This window comes from Phoca vitulina, unplaced genomic scaffold, assembly GCF_004348235.1.
Source record: "Phoca vitulina isolate PV1807 unplaced genomic scaffold, GSC_HSeal_1.0 scaffold14, whole genome shotgun sequence".
NCBI classification, from domain to species: Eukaryota; Metazoa; Chordata; class Mammalia; order Carnivora; family Phocidae; genus Phoca; species Phoca vitulina.
Genome location: NW_022589717.1, coordinates 29,842,635 through 29,869,400, shown reverse-complemented (window position 1 = coordinate 29,869,400; position 26,766 = coordinate 29,842,635). Strand labels below are relative to the sequence as shown.

Sequence of the window (26,766 nt, the reverse complement as noted above, 5' to 3'; positions counted from 1 at the left end):
TCTAAAAAAAAAAAAAAAAAAGGATAAAAGAGAAATATAAATAAATAGGTATAATGCAAATGAACACATGTAAAACATTTATGAAAATTTCATACAGTATTCATGTAAAAATGAATAAATTGATCAAAGCATAGAAATCACAACTAGTAGATGTTACATAATTTCCTGCTCTACCCTCTAACTTTCTTAAGGGCAGGAGTTCTTTTTTATTTGTCTTTATATCTTCTATGACTGGTAAAATACCTGTTCTGTGATAATGACTCATCAAAATGGAACAAAAGATTGAAAGAGAGCCACTAGCTCAGGCTTTGTCAAGAGTTTTTTGGATTATTTGAAATGCTTAGATTCTACTAAACAATATAAATCTGTTATTTAACAAAAAAACCTATATAATCAATTTAATTAGAAGTACCAGTATGAACTTGTGACATATTTTAGTTTGTGCATATGTGTATTCTCTGTCCACTGAAAAAGGCCTAGAAACAATGACTGGCCTGGAAGCATTAAGCACCCCCTCACGTTCAGAATATAGCCTCCCGATACCATGTTCCTCCAAAAGGAACCAGGAATCCTTGACGAAACGGCTGACTCCAGGTCTTGGACAGGAAATCTTTACAAGATGAGTCTGTGCCATTTTGTCATACCAGATACAAGGAGGTTACTAAAGACTACTAGGATCATATTAGAAAAGTTCAGGAATCAACTTTAAAAGAATCCCAATGTTCAAAGATGGGAAAATTTGAGCATAGATAAGAATAATAATGGCAATAGATTGAAACCCTGCTAATGTGTTTAAATTCATGCTTAATGGTTCTTAAAAGAGAGGCTAAGCAAAACTGTAATTATCATAGTTGGAACCCAGGAGGAGGATGTTAGTGAATCAATCCATTATTTTGAACATTGTTAAATAAAAGCTTAGCATCAAGTATTTATCCTGACTTTCCTATAATGAACTATTCCCTTGGGTTATCAGTAAGTAGAGATGCATTTTGAAATATATCCAGAAGAAATGATAGGATTTCTGGGATTTGCTCCCAAAGAGGATGGTAAAGGGGAATATATGACTAGGGAAGAAAGATTGGTCATGAGTTGATAATTATTGAAGCTGGACGACAGGCAGAGTCATCTCAGTGCTGTCTCCATATAAGGTCAAAGTCATCTTTGTGCAGAGTTCAGTATATCATTCTGTCTACTTTTACATATGTTTGAAAATTTCCATAATAAAACATTTAAAAATTGGTTATGTTTCCTGTCTATATTTTAGTATTATTTTATGTTCATACACTCGCAAAGCTTAAAACAAACAAATCTTCCAAATTATCACAGATGTATGTAGATTCATTAATTCTCTGTTTTCTGCATTGTCAGTTAACATCGATTTCTTAATTTCTGTGTGTGTGTATAGAAGACAGTTCTGATCACTTCAAGATTGATGCCAACAGTGGTGAAATAAGAACAACCACAATCCTTTCATATAACCATAGACCTTCCTACAGGATGACCGTAATTGCCAGTGACCAGGGAGTGCCCGCTCTTCAAGGCCAGGCAGTCATTAATATCCAGGTAATATTTTGAAAAAATGCTCAACATCACTTGGCATCAAGGAAATACAAATCAAAACCACAGTGAGATACCACCTCACACCTGTCAGAATGGCTAAAATTAACAAGACAGGAAACAACAAATGTTGGCGAGGATGAGGAGAAAGGGGAACCCTCTTACATTATTGGTGGGAATGCAAACTGGTGCAGCCACTCTGGAAAACAGTATGATGGTTCCTCAAAAAGTTGAAAATAGAGCTACCCTATGACCCAGCAATTGCACTACTAGGTATTTACCCCAAAGATACAAATGTAGTGATCCAAAAGGGCACGTGTACCCCAATGTTTATAGCAGCAATGTCCACAATAGCCAAACTATGGAAAGAGCCTAGATATCCATCAACAGATGAATGGATAAAGAAGATGTAACACACACACACACACACACACACACACACACACACACACACAGAGGAATATTACTCAGCCATCAAAAAGGATGAAATCTTACCATTTACATAAAAGTGGATGGACCTGGAAGGTATTATGCTGAGCAAAATAAGTCAGTCAGAGAAAGACAATTGTCATATGGTTTCACTCCTATGTGGAATTTAAGAAACAGTGCAGAGAATCATAGGGGAAGGGAGGGAAAACTGAATGGGAAGAAATCAGAGAGGTAGACAAACCATGAGAGACTCTTAACTATAGGAAACAAACTGAGGGTTGTTGGAGGGGAGGTGAGTGGGGGGATGGGATAACTGGATGATGGGCATTAAGGAGGGCACGTGATGTAATGAGCACTGGGTGTTATATGCAACTAATAACTGAATTCTACATCTGAAACTAGTGATGTACTATATGCTGGCTGATTGAGTTAAAAAGTATCCAGGTAATGTTCCATCGTCAACATAAAGTGTGAAAAGATGTTCAGAAGGTTTTTGTTAGATTTTTATGGAAATGTGTACAGTGAAGATACCTTAAATTCATGAATGCTATTTTTAGAGAGCGTTGCAGATTTATGTGTCTTTTTATTATCATTTGAGAAATGATTAGACCCAAGTAACTTTTAATTTTAACTTTGTACAGTTCCTGATAAGGTATTTACCTTTATCACTACATAGGCATTTATGTTGCTTTGCTTACAAAGAACAAAAAAGTGTCTTGTCTTTTACTTGTTCCTAATTGCAAGGACCTGGTAAATTTGTGGGACAAACTTGTATGTAAACAAGGGTGAATAATATATCACATAGTTCTTTGTAATTATTTTTAAATTTAGAAAAGTCACTTGAGAACCACATTTTAAGGCTTTGCTTTAATCATAATGAACAAACAACTTGTGGGAAGTCTTCATTGTGGGAAAAATTCACACTCACCAGTCAAAAATGAGATGATTGTGCATAGCTAGATTTCTTTGTTCATACACATGACAATCACTAATATTAATACAGATATGTATAATAATCAAGAATAGATATCCCTAAGAATTCTGTTTCCAAATTATATTCTTTATTGATTGAGGATATGTGGGTTAGGAGAAAATTCTATATCGTATTATTTCCAAGTCTCTGGTTTCAGATAAACAAAGACACATGATACATAAATGTGAACAGATGTTGTCATTATGGATATATTGGTCTCTAGGATTTAGAGTAATTTGGAGAACTATCTATCCCACATTCTCATTGAAGAATCACAAAGCTACAATTCAGTTTAACTATAGCATGGTCTCACCAAATCTCATTTCACGCATTAGAGCAAACAGGGAAATGGAAAATTCTGTACTTTCTTATCTCCTAGATGTTATACAATTTTCAATCTTCAGAGACATACTGGAATTATATAATAGAAAGAGACATTTTCTCACTAATTAACATATGTGTATCATACAAGTGGAAGGAATTAGCTTCCAAAGTAATATCATCACATCTACTGATTCAACTGTTAAGAAGGACCCCAAATTAAAAGCTCTTTTTCATTCTTGTTTCAGGTGATACCATTATCTAAAGGGAGAGCTATCATTTCTCAGAATATTAGACACTTAGTTTTACCCGAAAACTTGAAGCCTGCAAAAATAATGAGCTTGATAAAGTCACCCGATCACCTTCAACAACATCATAATGGAAAGTTACATTTTAGTATTGCTGCAGATGACAAGGATGGTCACTTCGAAATCGACAGCTCAACAGGGGACTTGTTCCTTTCTAAGGAACTTGATTATGAAATGACGTCTCATTACCTTTTCAGGGTGGTTACTAAAGACCATAGCAAAACCCCTCCCCTGAATAGCACAGTCTTCCTGAGTATTGATGTGGAGGATCAGAATGACCATTCCCCATCTTTCCAAGAAGAGCTCATTGTGATAAGTGTAGAAGAGAATGTCCCTATAGGGACTCTGGTGCACGTCTTCAATGCCAAAGACGGGGATGGCAGTTTTTTGAACAGTAGAATTCAATACTTCATTGAATCACACCACCCTGGAATGAGTCCATTTCTCATCCACCCCTCATTTGGCACATTAGTCACTGCATCCCCCCTTGACAGAGAGAGGGTTCCAACTGTCATCCTGACAATAACTGCATTGGATCAGGCTGTGAATGTGACAGACCGGCGATTGCAATCACTGACGGCAAAGGTCGTGATTTTGGATGTAAATGACCACAGCCCCACTTTTATGTCTTTCCCCATTGCCCACATCAAAGAGGATGCCATGGTGGGCTCCTTGGTGCACCACATAAGTGCTCAAGATCCAGATGAAGGAAGGAATGGAAGAGTGACGTACAGCATCCTCTCAGGAAATGACAACACGGCCTTTATGCTAGACGAGTCATCAGGTACTGTCTGTCATTATCAGTTAAAGTCTCTGATCACGTGCTCACATTTGTCTTCTTCATTTTCCTCTGTTAAAATGACAGTTCTCAAGATGTATAAGCTTTAAAGAAATGTGACTTGATTTACTGCTTAACTTAGGTAAATGAAAGGCCCAGAGATTGTACTCAGACAGCCACCTGTAGGTGGCCTGTTTGTTAATATTGACGATGCTTTGTTGCTAGCTCACATTTCACAAGATGAATATATAGTAGCAAACTTCTTTACTGCTTTGCACTGTGGATATTCACAGGGTCGGAGATGGTACCAAAGTGCATCAAGGCAGAGCATGACTAATCATCAGCATTATTCAAAGACTTTAGAAGGGAAACTTATCTTTAAGATCGTATAAATATTCATTTGTAAATAGTTGGAAGTACTGCTTTTAAAAGGTTGGATTGATTTGGGCATTAAGACCTTTAATTCTCATATCAGCTGTGACATTTTATTTTTTGAAGAAGCATTTATTCACTGTCCACTCTGTAGAAATGTCACTCACTGTCACTTCACTTGTCTTGCTGTCACCATGTTACAAGATAACATCTACTAAAACTTTTGATTCAGTTTGATGGAAGGTTACATGCATAAAGTGTCATTCTTGTGAAATTGGAAATGAACACCTCTCAACCTGATTTTCAGGAGATATTGAAGAGATGGACTACCATCTCATTCTCTAAAAAATAAAGTCATTTTGTGTGAATCTTAGAAAAAACATCTCAGATGTATACCATTTGGCCCAACTGTTCGTTAAGAACATTATTTGGAATGGGACTGAATGTGTAGGATTTGGAAGTCATGATTATAGGCCGGCTACATACTGTTGGAAAATTTCATCAAAATATTTATTAAATCCTGTACATATGGTTCCATTCTGAGGCATGCATGACCATCACCTAAAAGCCCAGCTGACAGAGAGATAGTCCAGACCCAGCTGCTGATTTCTGTGAGAGCTGGGGTCTCCAAGGACCTGTTTCAACAATACTTAAAATGTTTTCCAACATGGCTAAGGAAGGTCTATTTCAGATCGTCAAAGAGGATGGATAAAATTAGAATCGTGCCTCAGTAATATAGGTATCGTGACTCTTAGACAATGGTCCTGGCTGTTTCAGTTAAGATATTTTTCAAAGACATAAATGATCATTGCTGAATACATTCAGAGGAGACAGGCTATTTTTCTTCGCAAAGCTCACATTTCTTATGAAGAAGACACAGTGAGTTTTGCAATGGCTTTGGCTCTGAAATACAGAGGGATAAGTAATGATTGAAAAACTACCTTATAAAATCTGAATCAGTAAGCTTCTTTAATTATTTGAAGGTAAGTTCTCATAGGATGAGCATGTGTTAGAGAAGCAAACAGCAATCCTCAAAGAAAGAATGTGATGATTGGAATCATGTGACAGCTATCTGTGTGCAAGACTTTATAACACTTTGTTTAGATGAGTTATATGCTTAAATGGCAGTAGGATGGAGACATGTTCTATTTGTGAAGTTTATTTCCTGAGTTATAGAGTCTTCCTATTTTTTGTTAGGAAAAAAAGATAGTTACTGAGATAGTATAAAGAGACTATAACTCTTTATCTTAAGGAATGTAGTTATACTCACCTTTTGGTAAATGACATGAAGTGTCATTTGACATGGAAGCATTTACTGTTACAACCTAGATTTTTTGTTTGTTTGTTTTGTTTTGTTTTTTAAGTAGGCTCCATGCCCAGCGTGGGGCTTGAGCTCAGGACCCTGAGATCAAGAGTTGCATGCTCTACCGACTGAGCCAGCCAGGCCTCCCTAACCTAATTTTTTTTTTAATGGAAGTAGAAAAATAATTTTGGTGTAATCATCTCCATAGATAAAGGTATATGATAGATTATTTCTGAATTCAAATTCATCCTTATAGTTTAAACCAGAATGACTCTTTTGACTAAAAAGTTATCTTTTTATTCTTGATAATATATAAACTTCACATTGGTGTAATAAGATTTATTCTTTAGCAAAGAAAGCTTCTGGATCTTTAGCAAGTTAGGTAAGTTAGACAAAGGTAGAGTAAGCATGACTTCTCTAGAAAATGTTTATTCTTTATTGCTCTTCTCCTCTTTCAAATCAGGCTTACTAACAACCACCTGTCCTTTGGACTATGAAATAAAAGCTCAGCACATTCTGACCCTTCTGGCACTGGATGACGGCATACCAGCACTTTCTTCATCCCAGACTTTGACGATTACTGTTCTTGACGTAAATGATGAGGCACCCGTGTTTCAGCAGGACCTATATGAAGCTTCGGTTAAAGAAAACCAAAATCCAGGGCAGTTTGTCACAAGGGTTGAAGCTATGGACAAAGATTCAGGTAATTTAAAAATATGGAAACTTGGTAATTAATGCTAAAAACAAAAATTCACATACTTGAAACTAGTTATGGCCCAGAAAATGAAGACAATTGCTAGTTATTTCAAACTTCTAATACCTCTGTAATTAGCATTCACATAAAAACATATACACATGTAAAGGTAATGTGTGCTCTTTTTAAAAAAAGATCTATTTGTTTATTTCAGAGACAGAGAGAGAGTGTGTGCCATCAGGGGAAGGGGCAGAGGTAGAGGGAGAGAATCTCAAGCAGACTCCCCACTGAGCAAGGAGCCCAATGCCTCAACCAAACGACTGAGCCACCTAGGCACCCCTCGATAATGTGTGCTTTTATATGGCATTTGTTTCTATTGATTTATATTATTACTTATGGTAGAGTGATATATACCTAATTAACATAATTTTTTATTTGATCTTGATAATAAACTGCAGTATAGACAAAGTATCACATTTTTTTCAGAGTGTAATGGTTAGATACACCACATACAAAACAGTAAATGGATCTGTATTTCCTCTCTATATAGTATAATGGAAGAGAGAGGATGCTGGGTGTGAATCCTAGAACTATCCTTTACTTCAGTGTGTAACTTTGAACAAGTAGCTAATTCTCTCTCTTCCTCTGTTTGCTTATCTGGAAAATGGGGATAATGATAGGGCCTAAGTTCTAGTTATGTTATGAGAATGAATGAGTTATTACATGGAAAGAGCTAAGACTGGCATAATCAGTGGTCAATAAAGGTCAATTTCTGTCATTACTATTATTACTCTTATTAATGTCAGCCACTGTGTCCAGACAAATAACTTTGAAGTGAATAGTTATTATAGCTGGGAATTTGTAAATGTCTTAGAGTTCCTTTTCAATATCACTGTGACTTTTTTGGTATTTAAGGTCCAGTACTTTAATAATATTGTTTATATTTTAAACAAAATAACTCTGAAAATTATGGTGAAGTATTTGCCATTGAGAGCATATGCCCATTTCCCCATCTGAGTTAATACAAATAGTTTAATAAGCCAGTTTTTTTTTTTACCTCATGTATATATATTCTTTTTATTGTATGAGTTTCAGGTGTATATTATAATCTGACATCAGTATACCCTACAAAGTGTTTACCCCCAAAATCTAGTTATCATCTGTCACTCTACAATTGACCTTGTTTTCCTCTTTCACACATACCCCCGCTCCCTATTCTCTGTATCTGTGAGTTTATCTTTGTTTTGTTTTTGTTGGTTTGTTTTGTTTTGTTTTCAGATTCCACATATGACTAAGTCAAATGGTATCTGTCTTTCTCCTTCTGACTTATTTCACTTAGTATAGTATCCTCAAGGTCCATCCATGTTGCAAATGGCAAGATTTCATTCTTTTTTATGGCTGAGTAATATTCCATTTCACATTCTACATCTTTGTCCATTCATCCATTGATAGACATATAGGTTGTGTACATATCTTGGTTATTGTAAATAATGCTGTGGTGAACATAGGGGTACATATGTCTTTTTAAATTAATATTTTCATTATCTTTGGATAAATACCCAGTAGTGGAATAGCTAGGTCATCTGGTAGTCCTGTTTTTAATTTTTTGAGGAACCTCCATACAGTTTTCCACAGTGGCTGCACCAGTTTGCATTCCCATCAACAGTGCACGAGGGTTTTCTTCTCTCCACATCCTCTCTGACACTTGTTATTTTTTGTCTTTTTGATAATAGCCATTCTAATGAATGTGAGGTGACATATCATTGTGGTTCGGGTTTGCATTTCCCTAATAATTAGTGATGTTGAACATCTTTTCATGTGACTGTTAGCATCTGTATGTTTTCTTTGGAAAAATGTTTATTCAGATCCTCTGCCCTTTTTAAAATCAGGTTGTTTGTTTTTTGTTGTTGAGTTGTATGACGTTTTCTTTAAAGATTTATTTATTTATTTTAGAGAGAGAGAGAGAGCACAAGCGGGGGGGGGAGGTAGAGGAAGAGAGAGAGACAGAGAGAATCACGAGCAGACTCCCCACTGAGTGGGGAGCCCGACACGGGGCTCGATCTCATGACCCTGAGATCTTGACCTGAGCCAAAACCCAAGAGTCAGACACTTAACAGACTGTGCCACCAAGTCATCCCTGTATGAGTTCTTTATATATCTTTGATATTAACCTCTATCAAATGCATAATTTACAAATATCTTCTCCTATTCAGGCGGGTTTTTTTAAATGATGGTTTCCTTTGATATGCAGAAGCTTTTTAGTTTGATATATTCCCATTTGTTTATTTTTGCTTTTGTTTCCCTTGACTTTGGAGTCTGAGTCACAAAAACATCCCTAGGACCAATGTCACAAAGCTTACCGCCTGTGTTTTCTTCTAGGAATGTTATGGTTTCAGGTTTTACATTCAAGTGTTTAATTCATTTTGAGTTAATTTTTGTGTATGATGTAAGATAGTGGATCAGTTGCATTCTTTTGCATGCAACTGACCAGTTTTCTCAACACCATTTAGTGAAGAAACTGTTCTTTCTCCACTGTATGTTCTTAGCTTCTTTTTCGTAAATTAATTGTCCATATATGTGTGGGTTTATTTCTGGGCTCTCAATTCTGTTCCATTGATCTGTGTGTGTGTTTTTATCCTGGTACCATACTGTTTTGATAACTATAGCTTTGTAGTGTAGTTTGAAATCAGGGGCCGTGATACCTCCAGCTTTGTTCTTTCTCAAGATCACTTTAGCTATTTGGGATCTTTTGTGATTCCATACAAATTTTAGAGTTATTTGTTCTAGTTCTATGAAATATTCCATTGGAGTTTTGATAGGGATAGCATTGAATCTGTGGATTGCTTTGGATAGTATAGACATATTAACAATATTAATTCTTCCAATCCATGAATAAGCCAATCTTTTAAAATTCACATTCGTATATAGAGGTAGCATTACATAATCAGTATAATTTTTCTTTACAAGAATTGTAATAGATGTGCCCATGGAAATAATAGTATTAACAGTAGGATTTTCTTCCTAAATTGTTCATCTAAGGGGTAATAGATAGATTTCCTTGAGCTTTTATACTACACTATATGCCATTTTAGATGCTTTGCCCTTTTGGAAAACATCATCTTCTAATGAAATGCATTTTACATAAATTTGTATATGATGCTACAAAAATTTTCTTTTCAAAGACTAACCTAATTTTCTCTCTTTTGACCAGAATGGGGCAGTATGATCACAAAATTTTTCTTACCATGCTCAAAGACACATGACTGGAGTGTGGTAACAATTGCTCCTCCCAACTTGTACTTACAGAATTTATTTAGCACGTCTCAGGCAGGATACTTTTAAGGGTGATAGAAACAATGGAGAATATACATCAGCTTTGTGTTTCACAATAGTTCAATAAAGTTCTCTTAGAGCACTCTCTGGTGTAAACTGAGCAACATAAGGCTCTGGGCAACACAGAAACTACTTCTCAAAGTTCACAAACATATGCTGAACCTGCCACTGATGTGGATCAGTGCAATAATTACTCGTTAGCAATTATTAAAATTTGTAAAATGCTTCCTCCCCTTGACCTTACTTTATCTTATTAATTTTATTTTTGGTAATAGACACTCCTAAGGAATCTCTCATTTTAATGTCTGAAGAGAGAAAAAAGCATTTCTCTCAAATATTTGCATGTATCAACTAAAGGGGATTACCGTAAATATGCATCCCGATTTTTACTGGCAAGGTGCCCCTAGCGTCAGTGTTATTTTCTTTTAGAATGACCAGTCTGCAACCTGTTAGTTAAATTGAATTGAAGAGTTCAGTATTCTAGAGATTATGGTTTGCCTGATGGAGAGTTTAGATGCAAAATTATTGTTTTGCTGACTTTGCATTTATGGATGTTTGAAATACACATCAGCATCTTCAAGAGTCTCATGCACTCACGCACGTTGTGGAGACAATTTGGGTTTACTGTTAATCTCAGTGTTTTTAATGAGGCCAGATCAATTAAGCAAGTGCTTTTGAATACATTTTCCCTCAATCTTTTGTTGTTGTTGTTTTGTTTTTTATATTTGCTTGTTGGGTTAAAACAATGAAAAGAATTATGCATAAGAATTAAATGTCACGTCAAGATTTTTAACATAACTGGCATCACACTGGAATTTGCGAATGGTTTACTTTATAGTTATGTATTCTTAAAAAATACTATAGCATTACTTAATATTAGAAAGCTGAACATATATTTTCTAGCATTCTACAGTACAGTTTTTAAAATCGTAAGCCTACAGTGTTGTTTGGCATTCAAAACCCATGGGACTTCGAACACTGCTTATTTATGATGTATGACTCAGACTAGTTCCAACAGGAGTTTTTTCATGTATTAAAAGGGAAAAACAACTACCAGGTTTTAACTAAGATATTAAAACTGCTACAGCTTTTGGTACCACCACCAAGAGTTCTATTGTCAGTGAGAAAAGATTTATCCCCAGGGTGTACCTCCGCCAGTCCCCAGAGAAAGGGCACCCCACCAGGGAAGATGACTCACTCCCTGCTGATGTATTTGCTCAATAGTGGTGAATACAAAATAATTTAACAGCACATTGCCCTGCAAAAAATGTCAAATTCTATAATGAGATCTTATTGTCTATTCCATAAAAAAATGTACAGTTGACCAATCTGAGGTTCGGCGGTGCCGATTGCCCCTCCCACAGTCAAAAATCCATGTTTAACTTTTGACTCCCCAAAAACTGAACCACTGATAGCCTACAGTTGGCCAGAAGACTTAGGGATAACATAAACAGTCAATGAACCCATATTTTGTATGTTATATGTATTACATATTGTATTCTCTCTCTCTTTTTTTTTTTTTAGATACAGAGAGAGAGAGAGAGAGAGAGAGAGAATGAGTGGGGGAGGGGGAGAGGAAGAGAATCTCAAGCAGACTCTCCACTGAGCACTGGGTGCAGAAGGTGGGGGGCAGGAGGTCTTGATCTCACCACCTCCGAGATCATGACCTGAGCCAAAATCAAGAGTCAGACGCTTAACTGACTGTGCCACCCAGGTGCCCCTCTATACTGTATTCTTACAATAAAGTAAGCTAGAGAAAAGAAAATGGTTTTAAGAAAATCAGAAGGAAGAGAAAATACATTTACAGTGCTGTACCATATCTACTGAAAAGAATCCACGTGTTAAGTGGACTCGTACAGTTCAAATCACGTTGTTCAAGGGTTAGTTGTGTTCTCTATCTGGGATTATTTTGAATTCACCCCAGATCTGATTTCCTGGAAAACGTCCTGTGCTGGGTCACAACTGTGCACAACAGCCTACACTTGAAGCAAGGGAGGAACACTGCCATGATGCTATTTTATCTGTTTCATTGACTCTAAAACACCAGCAACTGTCAAATGCATCTAGCTTCAGAAATGTTAAAATGTGGGGAGAAATGTGTCTTAGAATTAATGAAACAGTCAGCATGAAAATATAAAGAAGAACCACTTACAATTTCACTCACCCAGAGCCAGTCACTGTTAACCTTGATTTAGTCTTACTTCATTTAATACAGGGCATTGTAATTATTTCATTGTTCACCTGTCGGCCTGCCCTTTAGATGGTGAACTTCTTAGGGACTCAGGACATGTTTTATTCACTGGTATCCCAGGTCCCTAAGTCAGTGCAAGCTAAGATGTAGGAGCTCAGTAAATATTTTTGATTCTGTGATCTGAGAAACTGGAGCTGCTTCAAGTTGCCTTCACTCTTCAGAATTCATTCATTTATTTATTCCTTCATTCAATCAGTCAGGCATGATCCTGTTTTTGCCTTAGAACTTTCTGAGTTGTGTGAACATTGTACAGTTGAGGAATTCATGAAAAATGATCTTCCTAAAAAATAAATCTGGAAAATAACACTCCCATGGTCAGAATTCTTTATTACTTCCTCATGGTTTCGAGGATGAAGTTTTATTTTCTTTTGCTTAACAGCCAGGCACTTTATGAAGTGACTCTAGCTTTCCTCTCTATCCTCAACTGCTATCACTCTCCCACCCTAGACTCCAGCTCTGCAAATGTTTCTCTGTAAATGGCAAGATAGTGAATATTATAGGCTTTGCAGCCCACATAATTTCTGTTACTCAATTCTGACTTTGTACCAGGACAGTAGCAATAGATAATACATAAAGAAATGAGTGTGGGTGTGTTTCAGTAAAATTTTACACAAGTGGGGGCATGCTGGATTTGGTCAGTGAGCTGTAATTTGCCAACAGCTGGTCTACTACATATATCTAATGAAGACATCTAAGTTACTTGCTGCTTTCGGCACATTAGATCCAATTTTGATGTCATCAAAATAGTGATCAATATGATGCTCTATTGGATGCCAAGATGAGCAAAATCTCTGCCAGATCGGTGATGGCCAATAGTAGAAGAGTTTACCTAAAGATGTACTCTGTTGTTTCTGCTGGGTAAAAGCAAATAACTTGAAGTTGGTATAGAGTGTTTGATCTCAAAGGGTGATTTCCAGGACCAGTGGCCCCAACATCTCCTTGCTAGAAGTTACCTGTTGTATCTGCCACTAGGCTTGGGTCTGATCTTCAGGAAGATTAATTTTCAGGCTCATATAGAAGCTTTCTGGTTTTTAACTGACTGACCTGCAAGCTTCAGCTTCAGCTTGTAGTTTTCTTTCTGCAAGTTCCTAGTATATCCAGAAGCAGCCATCACTCATCACAATCCCTTTTACTCCCCTACGGCCAGAGTCATTTGGTCCTCTATGGAACTTGAGTCCTTTGATGATGACTCCCTCACAATCAAACACAGGTGATAACTTCATCGATTATGGTATTACTGCCAGTCATCAATTACTGGTATTCCATTTCCCGTGGTCAGAGAACTCAGCACAGCATGCAAGGCCAAGACATAACCAAACCCAGAATCTCTGATACCTGAGACCCACTCCTGCTGCTAAATACTCCATCAGTCAGGTGTGGTCAGGAAAACCAGAGATTATAATATAGGTGTTGGAAGGCTGAGTAAGCAAAAAGGGAATCCAGAAGTAACCCAGGAAAAATCACCATAGGAACAGCTACCACCCCAAACACTGGGAAATGGAGGAGGTCAAGGTTATCTGAACCTAAAAAAAAAGGGCCAGGCCTTGCGGAGCTTGATTCAGGGAGTTCTAGAAGCCGGAGAGCCATGAGCGTGCTGCCGCAGATACAATGACAGTGCTGACAGGGACAGTAAGCCAACAGAAGGGCTCCCATCTCCTCTCCTCTGACTTTCACTCTCCCCTGTGTCCCTTTGCAGCAGACCCAAGGAGAGAGGAGATGGCGAGAGAGAAATGTGGCTTGCTGATCCTTGGCCCCAGCATCACAGGACAGAGCAGAGCAGAATAGCTTTAGATCTGAGATCAATAGTGGCATAACTAGGATGCCATGGAAAGAACTGAAGGAGGAGCAGCCAGAGGAAACAGCAACCACTCAGACCCCGACAGAAAGAAATGTAGCACAAAGAACAGAAGGGAAGCCAGCAGACGGACCGGGAGCATAGCGAGTGAGCAAGTATGTGAGAAGAGGTTGGGGAAATCACCAGAGCCCCTATCACATGGAACTTTGTAGACTGTGCTAAGGCATTTGGATTTTACTTTTTTTTTTAAGATTTTATTTGTTTACTTGACAGAGAGAGGGAGAGAAAGCACAACAGGCAGGGGGAGAAGCAGACTCCCCACTGAGCAGAGAGCCCGATGTGGGGCTCGATCCCAGGACCCTGGGATCATGACCTGAGCTGAAGGCCAGACACTTAACTAACTGAGCCACCCAGGTGCCCCTGGATTTTACTTTTAATGCATTCAAACCTTCCTTCTTCTTTCGTACTTGTTAAGTCCTATTCATCTTTAGAGTCTCAGCTTATACAGAAGGCAACCATAGTTTCCCAATGATATCTTATATGGAATCATAATGGCCTCCTTACTTCTCCGTGTGCAGCGCTGTACTGCAAGCACCATGAGGGTAGAGAATTTGTCTTCCTGCTAACAGTTACATTCTTAGCACCTGGCATAGTACCTTGGCACCTGCTCTCACTCTCTCCATATGTTTATTTAACAAGGTAATCAGTGAACAGACCATCTACCTGGGGTGAGTCTTCCCTGGTCCACTTCCTCAGTGATTTCACGTATTCTATCACACTGTCTATAATTCATTGATTTAATTGTCTCCACACAAAAGGGGAACTTTGAGGACCAAGATAATTACTTATTACTCGAGAGTATCTTTCCAGTGCCTGGCACTCAATATATGTGCATTGCATGAATGAGCACATGAATGAATGAGCACATGAATGAATGAATGAATGAATGAAGCAACCAAATAGTTGGAGCTCAATGCAGACACATGGGTGTTATCTGCAAATGGATAGAAACTGAAAACAGTGAATTGAGGAGGAGGTAGAATGAATTCCTCCCCCGCTTCTCTCCTCTCTTTTCTCTCTCTCTTTGTTCCTTCCTTTCCATCTTTTTAAACATCAGTCAGCAATATTTGAAGCCACAGAGAAGACAAATCAGGTAAAAACAAAGATGACCAGTATGTTCTGTAAACAGAGGTGACTGTAGAAGGAGTAGCTAGGTATGACAATTTCAAGCTGGCTGCAAAGGAGGGATAGCATTTTTAGAAGAAACTTGGTTATAAAGAGAAGGAAAAAAATTTGATCCCTATAGCTAGAGAAGAATATAATTTAAGGGAAAAATTAATTAAAAAAGGCTATAAATAATAAGAAAATTCCAGGAGGAAGCACTTGAAGAATTACTTTGGCCACCAAAACAGAAACCAGGAGTTAGAGTTGAATGTAGACACAAGCTGAGAGAATGCTTCCCATGCCTTCATTTTCTCCAAGAAATAGGAAGGAAAGCGATCTATAAGAATGAGCCAGGAAGGGCTCGGCACAGGAGTTCCTCAAGCCATCGGATTCCTTCTCGGTGGGGGAACCCGTGTACTGGGCCTGGCCATGGTACCGGGCCACCACATCGTTTCTATTGAGGTGGAGAGGGAGAGCCTGGCAGGGCCTCCCTATCTCTGACCTCGATTGCGCATGCTTTGCAGACCATTAAACCAGGAACGAATAAAAAAAAAAAAAAGAATGAGCCAGGAAGTGCTGGGTGGGAGACATGAGTGGGAGAGAGATGACACAGGAAAGCTGGAAAGACTGCCGGATGACAATGACATTTCCGTGGCGCCAGTCTATGCTGTTGTGACATTTTCTGCAGCCCCAGTTATCTGCTGGATATCCCGGGAGGGCAGAGAGATGGTCGGAATGATGCTGAATTGAGGCTTTGCTGGGCATCTTTGGCACAAAGCCACAGGACTGAGGAAAGTTGCACAGTTGCAAAAGTGATCATTCATGAGGCTGGACTGGAAAGGGACAGAACTGAATTGAGAAGGGTGCCCAAAAGAAGGAAAAATAAGAGGTCATATGCTGTAGGTCTTGAGGTCTAAGAGCAATATATGTATGTGTCCATACACACATGCCCCCTTCACTGGGCGTGTCATATCACTGAATATCTTCAGATCCCAATTTCCACTGTGCTTAGGAAGGTGATGAAATTAGACTAAATAATCTCTATTTTATTTTTATTTTCTTGGTTCTCATGTCTGATGATGCCATGTTTGTCCTGGATGATTATAGGTTGTGAGGAGGAAGAAGCAAAGCACTAATTAAATTCTAAAAGAGCCATTGTAAAATATTTTAAAGTTATTTCACATAATTTAAGTTATGAAGGGTGTAAAGTTTGGAGTGTGAAAATGTATGTAAAAAATGTATGCATGCAAACTATGGTGTAATTAAGAATCTTATTTATTCTTAATATACTAGGGAGGTTGAAAGTGAATGGCTTGTTATCTCAGGGATAAAAGCTATATAGCATAATGGAAATAATAAAATCTGAAAGTTTCTAAAAAGTCAGGAACATATTGAGGAGAATGGTAAAGCACATTACAGAATAATGGGAGCAATGGGAGGAAGGGAAAACATAAAGATTTGAGTTTATTTTTAAACATTTTCTAGGTTTGGCAGGTATTGGGAATTAAAATATTAAATATTTTAAATAAATATTAAAATACATAATGTAATATATAAAATATAATGTGTAATGTATGATAAAATCATATAATAAATGAGTGAGTTGATTTTAAAAATAAAGGGTCCAAAATTAAAAGGTGCTGTTCTCTGTGTAAGCTCTCTGAAGGCTGAGGCCATACCCATTTGATTCACTGCTGTGTCTTGGGCAAATAGCTCTGTGCTTGACATCTAATTTTGCTCACCAAATATTTGAGGAACAGGAAAACAGATGTAAGATGGTATTGTTCCCATTTTCCTAATGTACAAAGAGATAAACAGGAATAACAAATTTAACCTGGAATTTTTAGAATTTTTGTCTTGGCTATAGAAGAGAGTATGTGATCATTATGAGACCAAAGTAATCACTTTAATTATTAAATAATCACTAATGGAATAATATGCCTAATGTCTACTGATAGAACAGTAAGTTTTTGGTGACCTCTGACCACACCGTATCAAATATACTGATTGTATCTTATTAGATTTTTTTTTTCTCTTAAGGTCCTTAAAACGTCTGCAGACTATGTTAAATATCCTTTCTCTTTCAAGGACATAATAAGAAGACATCTATATTTATTCTTACATAAAACTAGACTTATACTCCACTCCCTCCAGCACTCAGTCCTATATTATGTCCAGTAAATAGTGGAATGAAAATTTTTAAGACTGGCAAGATGGAATTTGTAATTGAAGTTTTGTTGTTGTTAAGGCCAAAAAATAGTATTTCATTTTCTATTGAATTATAAAATCATATACTCGAAGTACTATGTCTATTCGTAGATTCTCGTCAGTTAAAAAAGAAGATAGGAAAATAATTGAAAGGAATTTGTATAAAGTGCAAATAAGCTACAACAGCATGGGATAAACTCATTTAAGTTAATGGTATGAATGATCTTCATAATCAATGATGGAAATGACATGATGCTTTTCTCAGGGAAGAAATGAAACCACAAAAAAATGGGAAGCATTGTTTTCAAAATGCATGCTAATGTGGTACCACATTTCCCACTCCAGATAGGAGCCTGAATACTAAGTAGAAAATAAAACAAAAATATGCATATAGCAAGTCTATGTGCTTGCCTCCTGCATTGGAGAATAAACAGAATACCATAACTGAGCACAGGCTTTTAAGTAGGGAGTCGATCTACAGAAATTGTCCTTTGCCCCGTAAGCATACAATTATGTCATTAAATCACAATCAGGGGTGTTAGAAGGAGTAATTAGGAATATATTGTAGGGTTGCGCACTCATAAGAAATTTTTTATGGGAGGGAAAAAATCTTAAGCATTCACTGTGGGGAAGTCTCCTAAGACTTTTGAAAATCAAGCATTTCAGCCCATGAGGCTTTTATTTAGCAAGAACAGCCAAAAGAGGTGAGTGTGTGTGTGTGTGTGTGTGTGTGTTTTACCTTAATTTGAAGGTTGTTTAAACGTCTTGCCTTTCTTATCTCTGGCCTAACATGTTCATAGGAAAACAGACGAATGGTTTCCAAAGGGATAGTTAGTAAGTTTTTCTTTATATTTTTCTTAAGGAATCAATTCCAAGTTTCAGTTTGAAATCATGCCAGGGGCTTCATCTGGGTTCTTCAAGATAAATCCTGACACTGGAGAGGTAGTGACCACCACCATACTTGACAGAGAAGTTCGGGAAGTTTTCACCCTTCGAGGTAAGGGATGCCTGACTATGGTACAAACAAAAGTAGGCAGCAGGAGGTTAGTGGTGAAATTTTACATGTCTGTAGAATGTCTTTAGTAAACCGTTATTGACCCAGTGCTACCCAGTTAGTTTGGTCTGATGCAGCAGTCTAGTTGGGGCAATATATTTTAGGCATGAATTTATGGCCACAGTCTGTGCCATCTTTTATTTCACATCAGTACTCGTACGAGATGGAGGAGTCCCTTCATTATCTGGCACCACGACAATTCTCTGTACTGTAGAAGATGAGAACGATCACGCACCAGAGATTATTGTCCCCGGTCATGACATTGAGGTTCTGGAAAACCAAGAGCCAGGGGTTGTCTACACTGTTTTGGCTTCTGATATGGATTCTGGCAATAATGGAGCTGTCAGGTATCATGTAATTGGTAAGTATTTTCTCCACTAAAATTCTCCTCATGACACTGACTGAGGTGACACACTAGTGATTATGCTGTATTTGGTGTCTATTGCGGGGTCTACAGAATACATGCTCAGTAAAAGCTATTTGGTTCCATGTGTGTCCTTTCCACAGACAGCCTGAGCCACTGGCTTCCAAATTCTTAAATCTCCCCTCTGCAACTATTGTGAATTTTTTGTGGTAATGTTAGTGGGTGTGTAGATGGAATATATAACTTTTTTCTACTTTTGTGTCTTTTATATGATCACTAATATTCTTATTATTTTGAGCCAGCAAGACTTTTGTCAGTCTTTTCTTTTTTATTTTATTTTTTTTAAAGATTTTATTTATGTGACAGAGAGAGACACAGCGAGAGAGGGAACACAAGCAGGGGGAGTGGGAGACGGAGAAGCAGGCTTTCCGCCGAGCAGGGAGCCCGATGCGGGGCTCGATCCCAGGACCCTGGGATCACGACCTGAGCCGAAGGCAGACGCTTAACAACTGAGCCACCCAGGCACCCTCTTTTTTTTTTTTTTTTAAGATTTTATGTATTTATTTGACAGAGAGAGAGAGAAAGCACAAACAGGGGGAGTGGCAGGCAGAGGGAGAGGGAGAAGCAGGCTCCCCGCTGAGCAAGGAGCCTGATGCAGGACTCCATCCCAGGACCCTGGGATCATGACCTGAACCCAAGGTAGACGCTTAACCGACTGAGCCACTCAGGCACCCTGCATTCTTTTTTATTTTATTTTATTTTTTTTTATTTTAAAGATTTTATTTATTTATTTGACAGAGAGAGAAATAGCAAGAGCAGGAACACAAGCAGGGGGAGTGGCAGAGGGAGAAGAAGGCTTCCCGCAGAGAAGGGAGCCCAATGCAGGGACTCCATCCCAGGACCCTGGGGATCATGACCTGAGCCAAAGGCAGTTGTTGTCAGTCTTTTCTTAAATGGAACCTGGAGGACACAGAGATAGACAGTTCCCAGATCTGAACACCAGTATACCACTTAAGAACTATAACCATACCCCACCCTTGATCACAGTCTGTAGGAACTTCTACCCAGAAGATAATTTTGTGATATGGCTCCCTTTGGATCAGAAGCATAAAAATTTCTGACAAAATAATGTTAGCATTTGTATGGAGAGAGCCACATCTTCTTATTCATCTAAAAGAAAAGGTGATTTTTGGTATATGTCATAGAATGATAGGAGTTGAGGAAAGAGTAATGCTTCAGAGACTGCATCTGATGGGGAGAAGGTGCTTTTAGATCTTGTAAAAACAGTTTTGGGACTAGCTTCTGAAAGCTATCACTTTCTATTTGCTAAAAATTCTAGAACCCATGGCATTTTCTATGTGCCACCCATTTTACTCCAAAATGAGAATAGCTTTATTGCCTTTTTGCCTGATTATAAAAGTGATATATAATTGGTATAGAATATGTACATATTTATGAAGAACAAAAGTAGTAACACAAAAATTTATATCTTGCAGAGGTAACTCATTTATTATTTTGAAAAACACTTCTCCATGAACCTTGGTGAATGGAGACATCAATTTTATATATATTGGACAATTTATATATGCTACTTTGTTATCTCATTTTTTAAACTCATTATTATTTATTTATTTATTTAATCAGAGAGAGAGAGAGAGTGAGCACAAGCAGGGGGAGTGGCAGGCAAAGGGAGAAGCAGGGTCCCTGCTGATCAAGGAGCCCAGTATGGGACTTGATCCCAGGACCCTGGGATCATGACCTGAGCCGAAGACAGCCACTTAACCGGCTGAGCCACCCAGGCCTCCCTAAACTCATTTTTTAATATACTATATGAATCTTTCATATTAGTAAATATACACATATGTTAGCATTTCTAGTGATGCCTCTTCTTACTGCTTATGTAAAATATCACTTAATTCATCCATCCCCTTTTATGGTCTTTTAGATATTGAGTATAATAGCAGTCTTACTATTATAAAAGTGTTGCAGTTGAACACTTACCCAATTATTTCCTTATGATAAATGTAAGTGGAGTTATCATGTCCAAGGGCATATATATTTTAAATGTTTATGTGTATTGTCATACTTTCATCCAGAAGAACGATACCCTTTCAAACTAACTTGTGTAAGTAAGCCCAATTTTACTTACTTCTTTTCTACCTGTTGCATTGGGTACTTTCCTTTGTAAACTCCACTTGTTTTCTAGAACTTTCCAAACGATCTGTGATTAAGGACCAGGGTTTGAATTTTTTTTTAATTTTCAATCTGTTGTGCACTGAAACTTTTGTAAAATACAATAAATATGAATTACCGTGAGGAAGAAAACAAAAAGGCATACACAATGCAAGCGTCAGGTTTTTTTTTAATCTATTATGATATTATGCAGACATAAAATTATTCTGTCAAGTCTGTATAAGATTTTCTAAATGCTCACTTTCAAATTCTGGGGTTTATCTTGTCAAGCACTGATTACAAACAATCCCCAGAGTGCCACCCATCCCCCTTCACTGTATCAGGGTTTGCTCATTTGCTTCTTTTCCCCATACTGTCAAAGTTTCCCCTTCTGCTGGTTTTACCCATCAGTATTTACCAGTCCTTCCCATCTTGAAAAAAGACTTCCCTCAGATGCATCCCTCCACTGTCTCTTTTCCTTCACAATCAAGCTTCTTAAAAATCATTGTGTACACTCTGGTTTCTGTGTCTTTACCTTACTTTGGAATATGTATTCCACTGAAACTGCCCTTGCAAAAGGCACTTAGGATCTTGTTGCTAAATCCAGTGGATCCCTGTCATTTCTTAATTTAATTGTACTGCTTTGTGCCTTTGTGCACCATGCCCTGGACACTTGGTCCCACCTTGACTTCAGAAAGTCACTTTCTCCTGATTCTTCTTCTGCCTTTCTAGACAAACCTTCCCAATGTCCTTGTTCTGTGGGTGGTCCTCTGACTTACTGGAGTTTCCAGGGTGTTTTGTGCTTATTTTTTTTACTTTGCTCATGGACACACTCTTACTGTGTCATTTCATCCAGTCCTCATCTTCCGCTACTGCTGACACCCTTATATCTCCCTATCTTTATCTGCATCCGAGATCTAAGTCCCATTAAAGGACATTTTTTTTTAAGTAAAATAATGACTTTCACACAATTATAAAATTAACAACTGCCGAAGATTTTTTATTTATTTTATTAAGTCATTGATTAATGAGCAAACTAAAAAGATGTTAAAATTGGTCCAAGGAGGGGCGCCTGGGTGGCTCAGTCGTTAAGCGCCTGCCTTCGGCTCAGGTCATGATCCCAGGGTCCTGGGATCGAGCCCCGCATCGGGCTCCCTGCTCTGCAGGAAGTCTGCTTCTCCCTCTCCCACTCCCCCTGCTTCTGTTCCTTCTCTTGCTGTGTCTCTCTCTGTCAAATAAATAATAAATAAATAAATAAATAAATAAATAAAATCTTTCAAAAAATTGGTCCAAGGAGAATTCCAGGACACACGCATGCACACACACACACACACAGAGGAAATAAGGAATTCTGAAATGCAGACGAGGTCTAGCTGCAGGACAATAACCAGTGACATTCCACTAGACATAATTAATTTGCATTTCTGTGGACAAGAATCACTGTTATCAGCTATCAACAATTTACAGAGTGATAAAATAGATGGAGCACATGAAGAGAAAAGCCAACTCAAATGGCAAGGGCAGACCTGATATTCAATAATCTTTTTTTTTTCACCCTAGCACATCCACTTATCTTTCCCTCCCATTTCAAATTGTTTCACCTCAGAGACCCCGTTGTTGTGCCCAACAGCATTGCATTACCAGTGTGTCCCCAGCTGCACTCAGCACCACCTCCTTCACACCGTCCCCCATCACAGTCTGGCTTCTCCTAGAGTCTCTGTCGGTAACCTCGCTCAACTTACCCTTAGGTGGAATCTTGAAAAACCATGTACTACCAACACACATATTTTTAAGTAATTGGCTAAAAATTTTTATTAGAAGTTTAACTAGTGTCTCTCGGAATATCATAAATATTGACACGTTAAGATAAATGGCTATATCACCTTTAAAAAATATCAAATAGAATAAAAAATACTTTTTAAAAAATATATCTGAACAACTTCCCAGGCAGGGGAAGGTTCCCATTCAAGGCCAAGCCAGGCTCCTTACCTGCCTTCAGTCCCACGGGCCCTGCCCAAGCCAAGGGCACCTGCGGGGTCAGGCCCACAGCTGGGAGGAGTCCTGTGCTCTCAGACACTGAGAGACTCAGACATCTTTCCAGGAGCACTCTGGACCTGCAAAGCCACCTGCCAAGGCACCATACTTAAGAGAGAGACTAGGGAGGATGCTAAAGGTAACAATGTTAAGGAATGTGGAGGGGCGTCTGGGTGGCTCAGTCGGTTAAGCGTCTGCCTTCGGCTCAAGTCATGATCCTAGGATCCTGGGACTGAGTTCCCGCATCGGGCTCCTTGCTCAGTGGGGAGGCTGCTTCTCCTTCCTCTCTCTGTTCCTCCCCCTTCTCATGCTCTCTCTCTCTCAAATAAATAAAATCTTTAAAAAAAAAAAAAAAGGAATGTGGAGAAGACAAACTCACATGATTTTAGGTGATTTCTCAGGCAGAACAACTTTAGGAATAAGAATATGTAAACTGAGCTTCTGGAAATTACCTTAAAACTACCAGTTTCCAGATATTCTTTAGAAAACTTCAGATAACCCCAGGGGTACTCTGACCTCGTTTTAAACACAACTGGTCTAAACACCCTTCACTCTTTCACCAAACCCCATCATGAATCCTTCATCCCTTCCTTCTTACTTTTCTCCTTAGTATCTTTGGGATGTGTCCACTTCCTCTATGCATGTCTTCATTTAGAACATCCCTGGTGCTCAAGCAGATTACTGTAATAGCCTCCTAACTTTCCTGTATTCTAACCAAGCTTTGACATTGCTGCTCAGCCCTCCTCCCAAAGCAGAAATGTGATTCATGACCCTTTCTCTTCTAAAATCCTTCAGGAGCTCCCTAAGGATGTTAAGGCAGACTCTTCAGCAGTGTACACAGGGCACTTCATGATTTAACCCCCTGCTTATCTTCTAAATTCACATCTTCCCGGCTGCCAACCCTCTCCCTGCCCTCTCCACGCAAACCCCCAGGGAACCCTGTGTTCTAGTTACACTAAAACACTTGTAGCCTTTAAGTCCTCATATTCCTAAGACTTCCCTCAGGCTCTCCCCTCTGCCTAGAACACACTTTCCAAAACTTTTAGCCAGGCTCCCAGCTCTTTAGGAACCAGTTTTGATGTCACTCTTTCTAATAAGCATTCCTGCCCATCCTAACACAGGACTGCGTGTCCTTCCTCTATGCTTCTGGGCATTCTGTGCATATGATTTTCACACCACACTTTAATGTCCCGGGACTGACCCAAATTCCTCCTGGACTGTAAATGCTTGGAGACTGGGATCATGCCTTACTGCCTTCATATTCCCAGCATCCAGCACACACTTGGCATGTGGCAGGTTCTCCTTAAATGTCTGCTAAGTGAATGAATCAATTTATCAATGACAAATGCCACAGAAATGTAGGTTTGTCTGATCACCCCTATATATAGTTTGGTACAAATTAGTTGTGTTTTATGAACAAAATACAAATGCAAGTCCCTTCTCCTCAGCCCCCAACACTGCTTATGACTGTTGTTTTCTTGAATGCTGTTCTACTTCTTCCCCACATGCTGCTGGCAGACTCCAGTAAATTCCCACTCAGTATTTTATTTATTTTATTTTATTTTAATTTTATATTTGACACAGAGAGAGAGAGAGAGTACAAGCAGGGGGAGCAGCAGAGGGAGAGGGAGACGCAGGCTCCCTGCTGGGGCTCAATCCCAGGACCCTGGGGTCATGAGCTGAGCCAAAGGCAGACGCTTAACTGACTGAGCCATGCAGGCACCCCAGTCCCACTCTATTTGGAATAGTGTGCTTCATCCAAGAATATGCCCCTCATCCAAGATATGGCCAACAAGTCACTGAACTGTATTTTTCCTAATTTTTAGGATGACTTTAAAATATCTTTGAAGGTTTTTTGTCTCTGTGTTCAGGTTTAACTTTGATTCTGCTTGGTACCATGGGCAAGAGTAAAGGGAAGTTTTTTTTTTTGAGGATACAGAGAAGACTAAAACCTCATCATTCCTTATGTCAGGGAAGAAACAGACAAGTGTTCCCCTATCTCTTGGAGAACTGTTATGAGTCATGCACAAGGTACTGGGAATGTGGAAGAGAATCTCACTGCATCCACAATACTACTATCCCCCTGTTAATTTTTTATTGATATCTAAAAATGGACATTATATCCTGTTTCTTATCCCTTCCTGGTATTGTTTTATTTCAATAAAACATACATTTTAATTATCTCAAGAGGAAAAATGTATGAATATAAAAAGTTGTAAATGCATACACAAAAATCCACCCTGCTGCAAATCAGTCAAAGCGAGTGTTTTAATTATTTGAATTCAGAGAAATATTGAATTATATTATTCTGTTTATCCCCTGATAATAGAGGCTTCATGAGGGCAGGGACTCTATCATGTTCACTGTTATATCCTCAATACTTAGAAAAGTGCTAGGATGTAATATTCATGAAATAAATATTTGTTGAATGAATGAATCCTATATATATATATATGTCTCATCATATATATGATGGATATATATCACATATACATATATATGAATCATATGTATATGTATATATAGCTAGCAAAGGGCTGCTACTTCTTCAGTTCCAATGAGTTTTGAATTTGAATGTGTTTTCTTTAACAGATGGAAATACGGACGAATACTTTGCTATTAATGAGACATCAGGAGAACTCTCAACCACTCGCGCTTTGGACCGGGAACAAGTCAGCAATATTACCCTAGTCATCCTGTGCTCTGATCTTGGGGATCCACCGAGGAGCTCTCTAGTGCAGTTGCAGGTTAGAGTTTTGGATGACAATGACCATGGCCCGTCCTTCCCCATGCTGCATTACCAGGCCTCCGTGAGAGAAGATGCTCAAGTGGGAACAGTGGTTCTCGTGCTGTCTGCCGTGGACAGGGATGAAGGCCTGAATGGACAAACTGAGTATTTTCTGGTGGATGAGGCTTCTGGTGCATTCACCATTGATGCCATGGCAGGTACATTGAGAACCCGCCACACGCTGGACCGAGAATCCAGATCTCAGCATACATTTAGGGCTGTGGCCAGAGACTGTAGTGTCCAGGGCTCAAGAAGCACTACAGTCATTATAGAAGTACATGTCACGGATGTAAATGACAATGACCCAGTTTGGGTGCAGAACCCCTTGGAGATTTTTCTTTCTCCCCAGTCGCCTACTAGCCAGACAACTGCCATTCTGACAGCCAGTGACCCTGACTTGGGACCCAATGGAACTGTCATTTTTAGTTTTGCAGAGACCCAGTCAATGTTTTCTATTGATAAATATACAGGAGAAGTTCAACTTCAGCACCGCCCATCTTCTGAATATTTTCCAATCTGGCTGCAGTTAAAAGTTAGGGACCAGGGGGTTCCAGCTAGGATGACCACTGGCCTCTTAGTCGTTCACATGGAAGGGGAAGATGTAAAGATTTCCTTCAGCCACCATCTCTATGAAGCAACTGTGACCGAAAATTGTGATGCAGGTGAGTGTCCCCTCAAGTTTTTATATATTGTACCTGTTTGGGCAAAATACTTAAAACTAAGGATTATACCACAAGAGTGCTATTGCGGATTCAGTCACAAATTTCTGAGTTCAGCCAATTTTTCGTATGCTGATGTTCATCCATAGTGCGGTATTAGAACAGTACCTTCAAATATAGTAAAATACACACACACATACACACACACA

The 26,766-nt window shown here is 38.6% G+C and overlaps 1 protein-coding gene across 1 annotated transcript in view; it reads left to right on the top strand.

The window, feature by feature from the left end:
- The window catches only part of DCHS2 (dachsous cadherin-related 2), a 248,112-nt gene that overhangs the window by 168,649 nt on the left and 52,697 nt on the right, over positions 1-26,766 (top strand). Inside the window, exons 8-13 of the mRNA XM_032413042.1 lie at positions 1,406-1,563; positions 3,529-4,372; positions 6,505-6,744; positions 18,349-18,483; positions 18,692-18,901; positions 25,703-26,560. Coding sequence (XP_032268933.1) covers positions 1,406-1,563; positions 3,529-4,372; positions 6,505-6,744; positions 18,349-18,483; positions 18,692-18,901; positions 25,703-26,560 — 2,445 coding nt within the window. The remainder of the gene's footprint in view (positions 1-1,405; positions 1,564-3,528; positions 4,373-6,504; positions 6,745-18,348; positions 18,484-18,691; positions 18,902-25,702; positions 26,561-26,766) is intronic.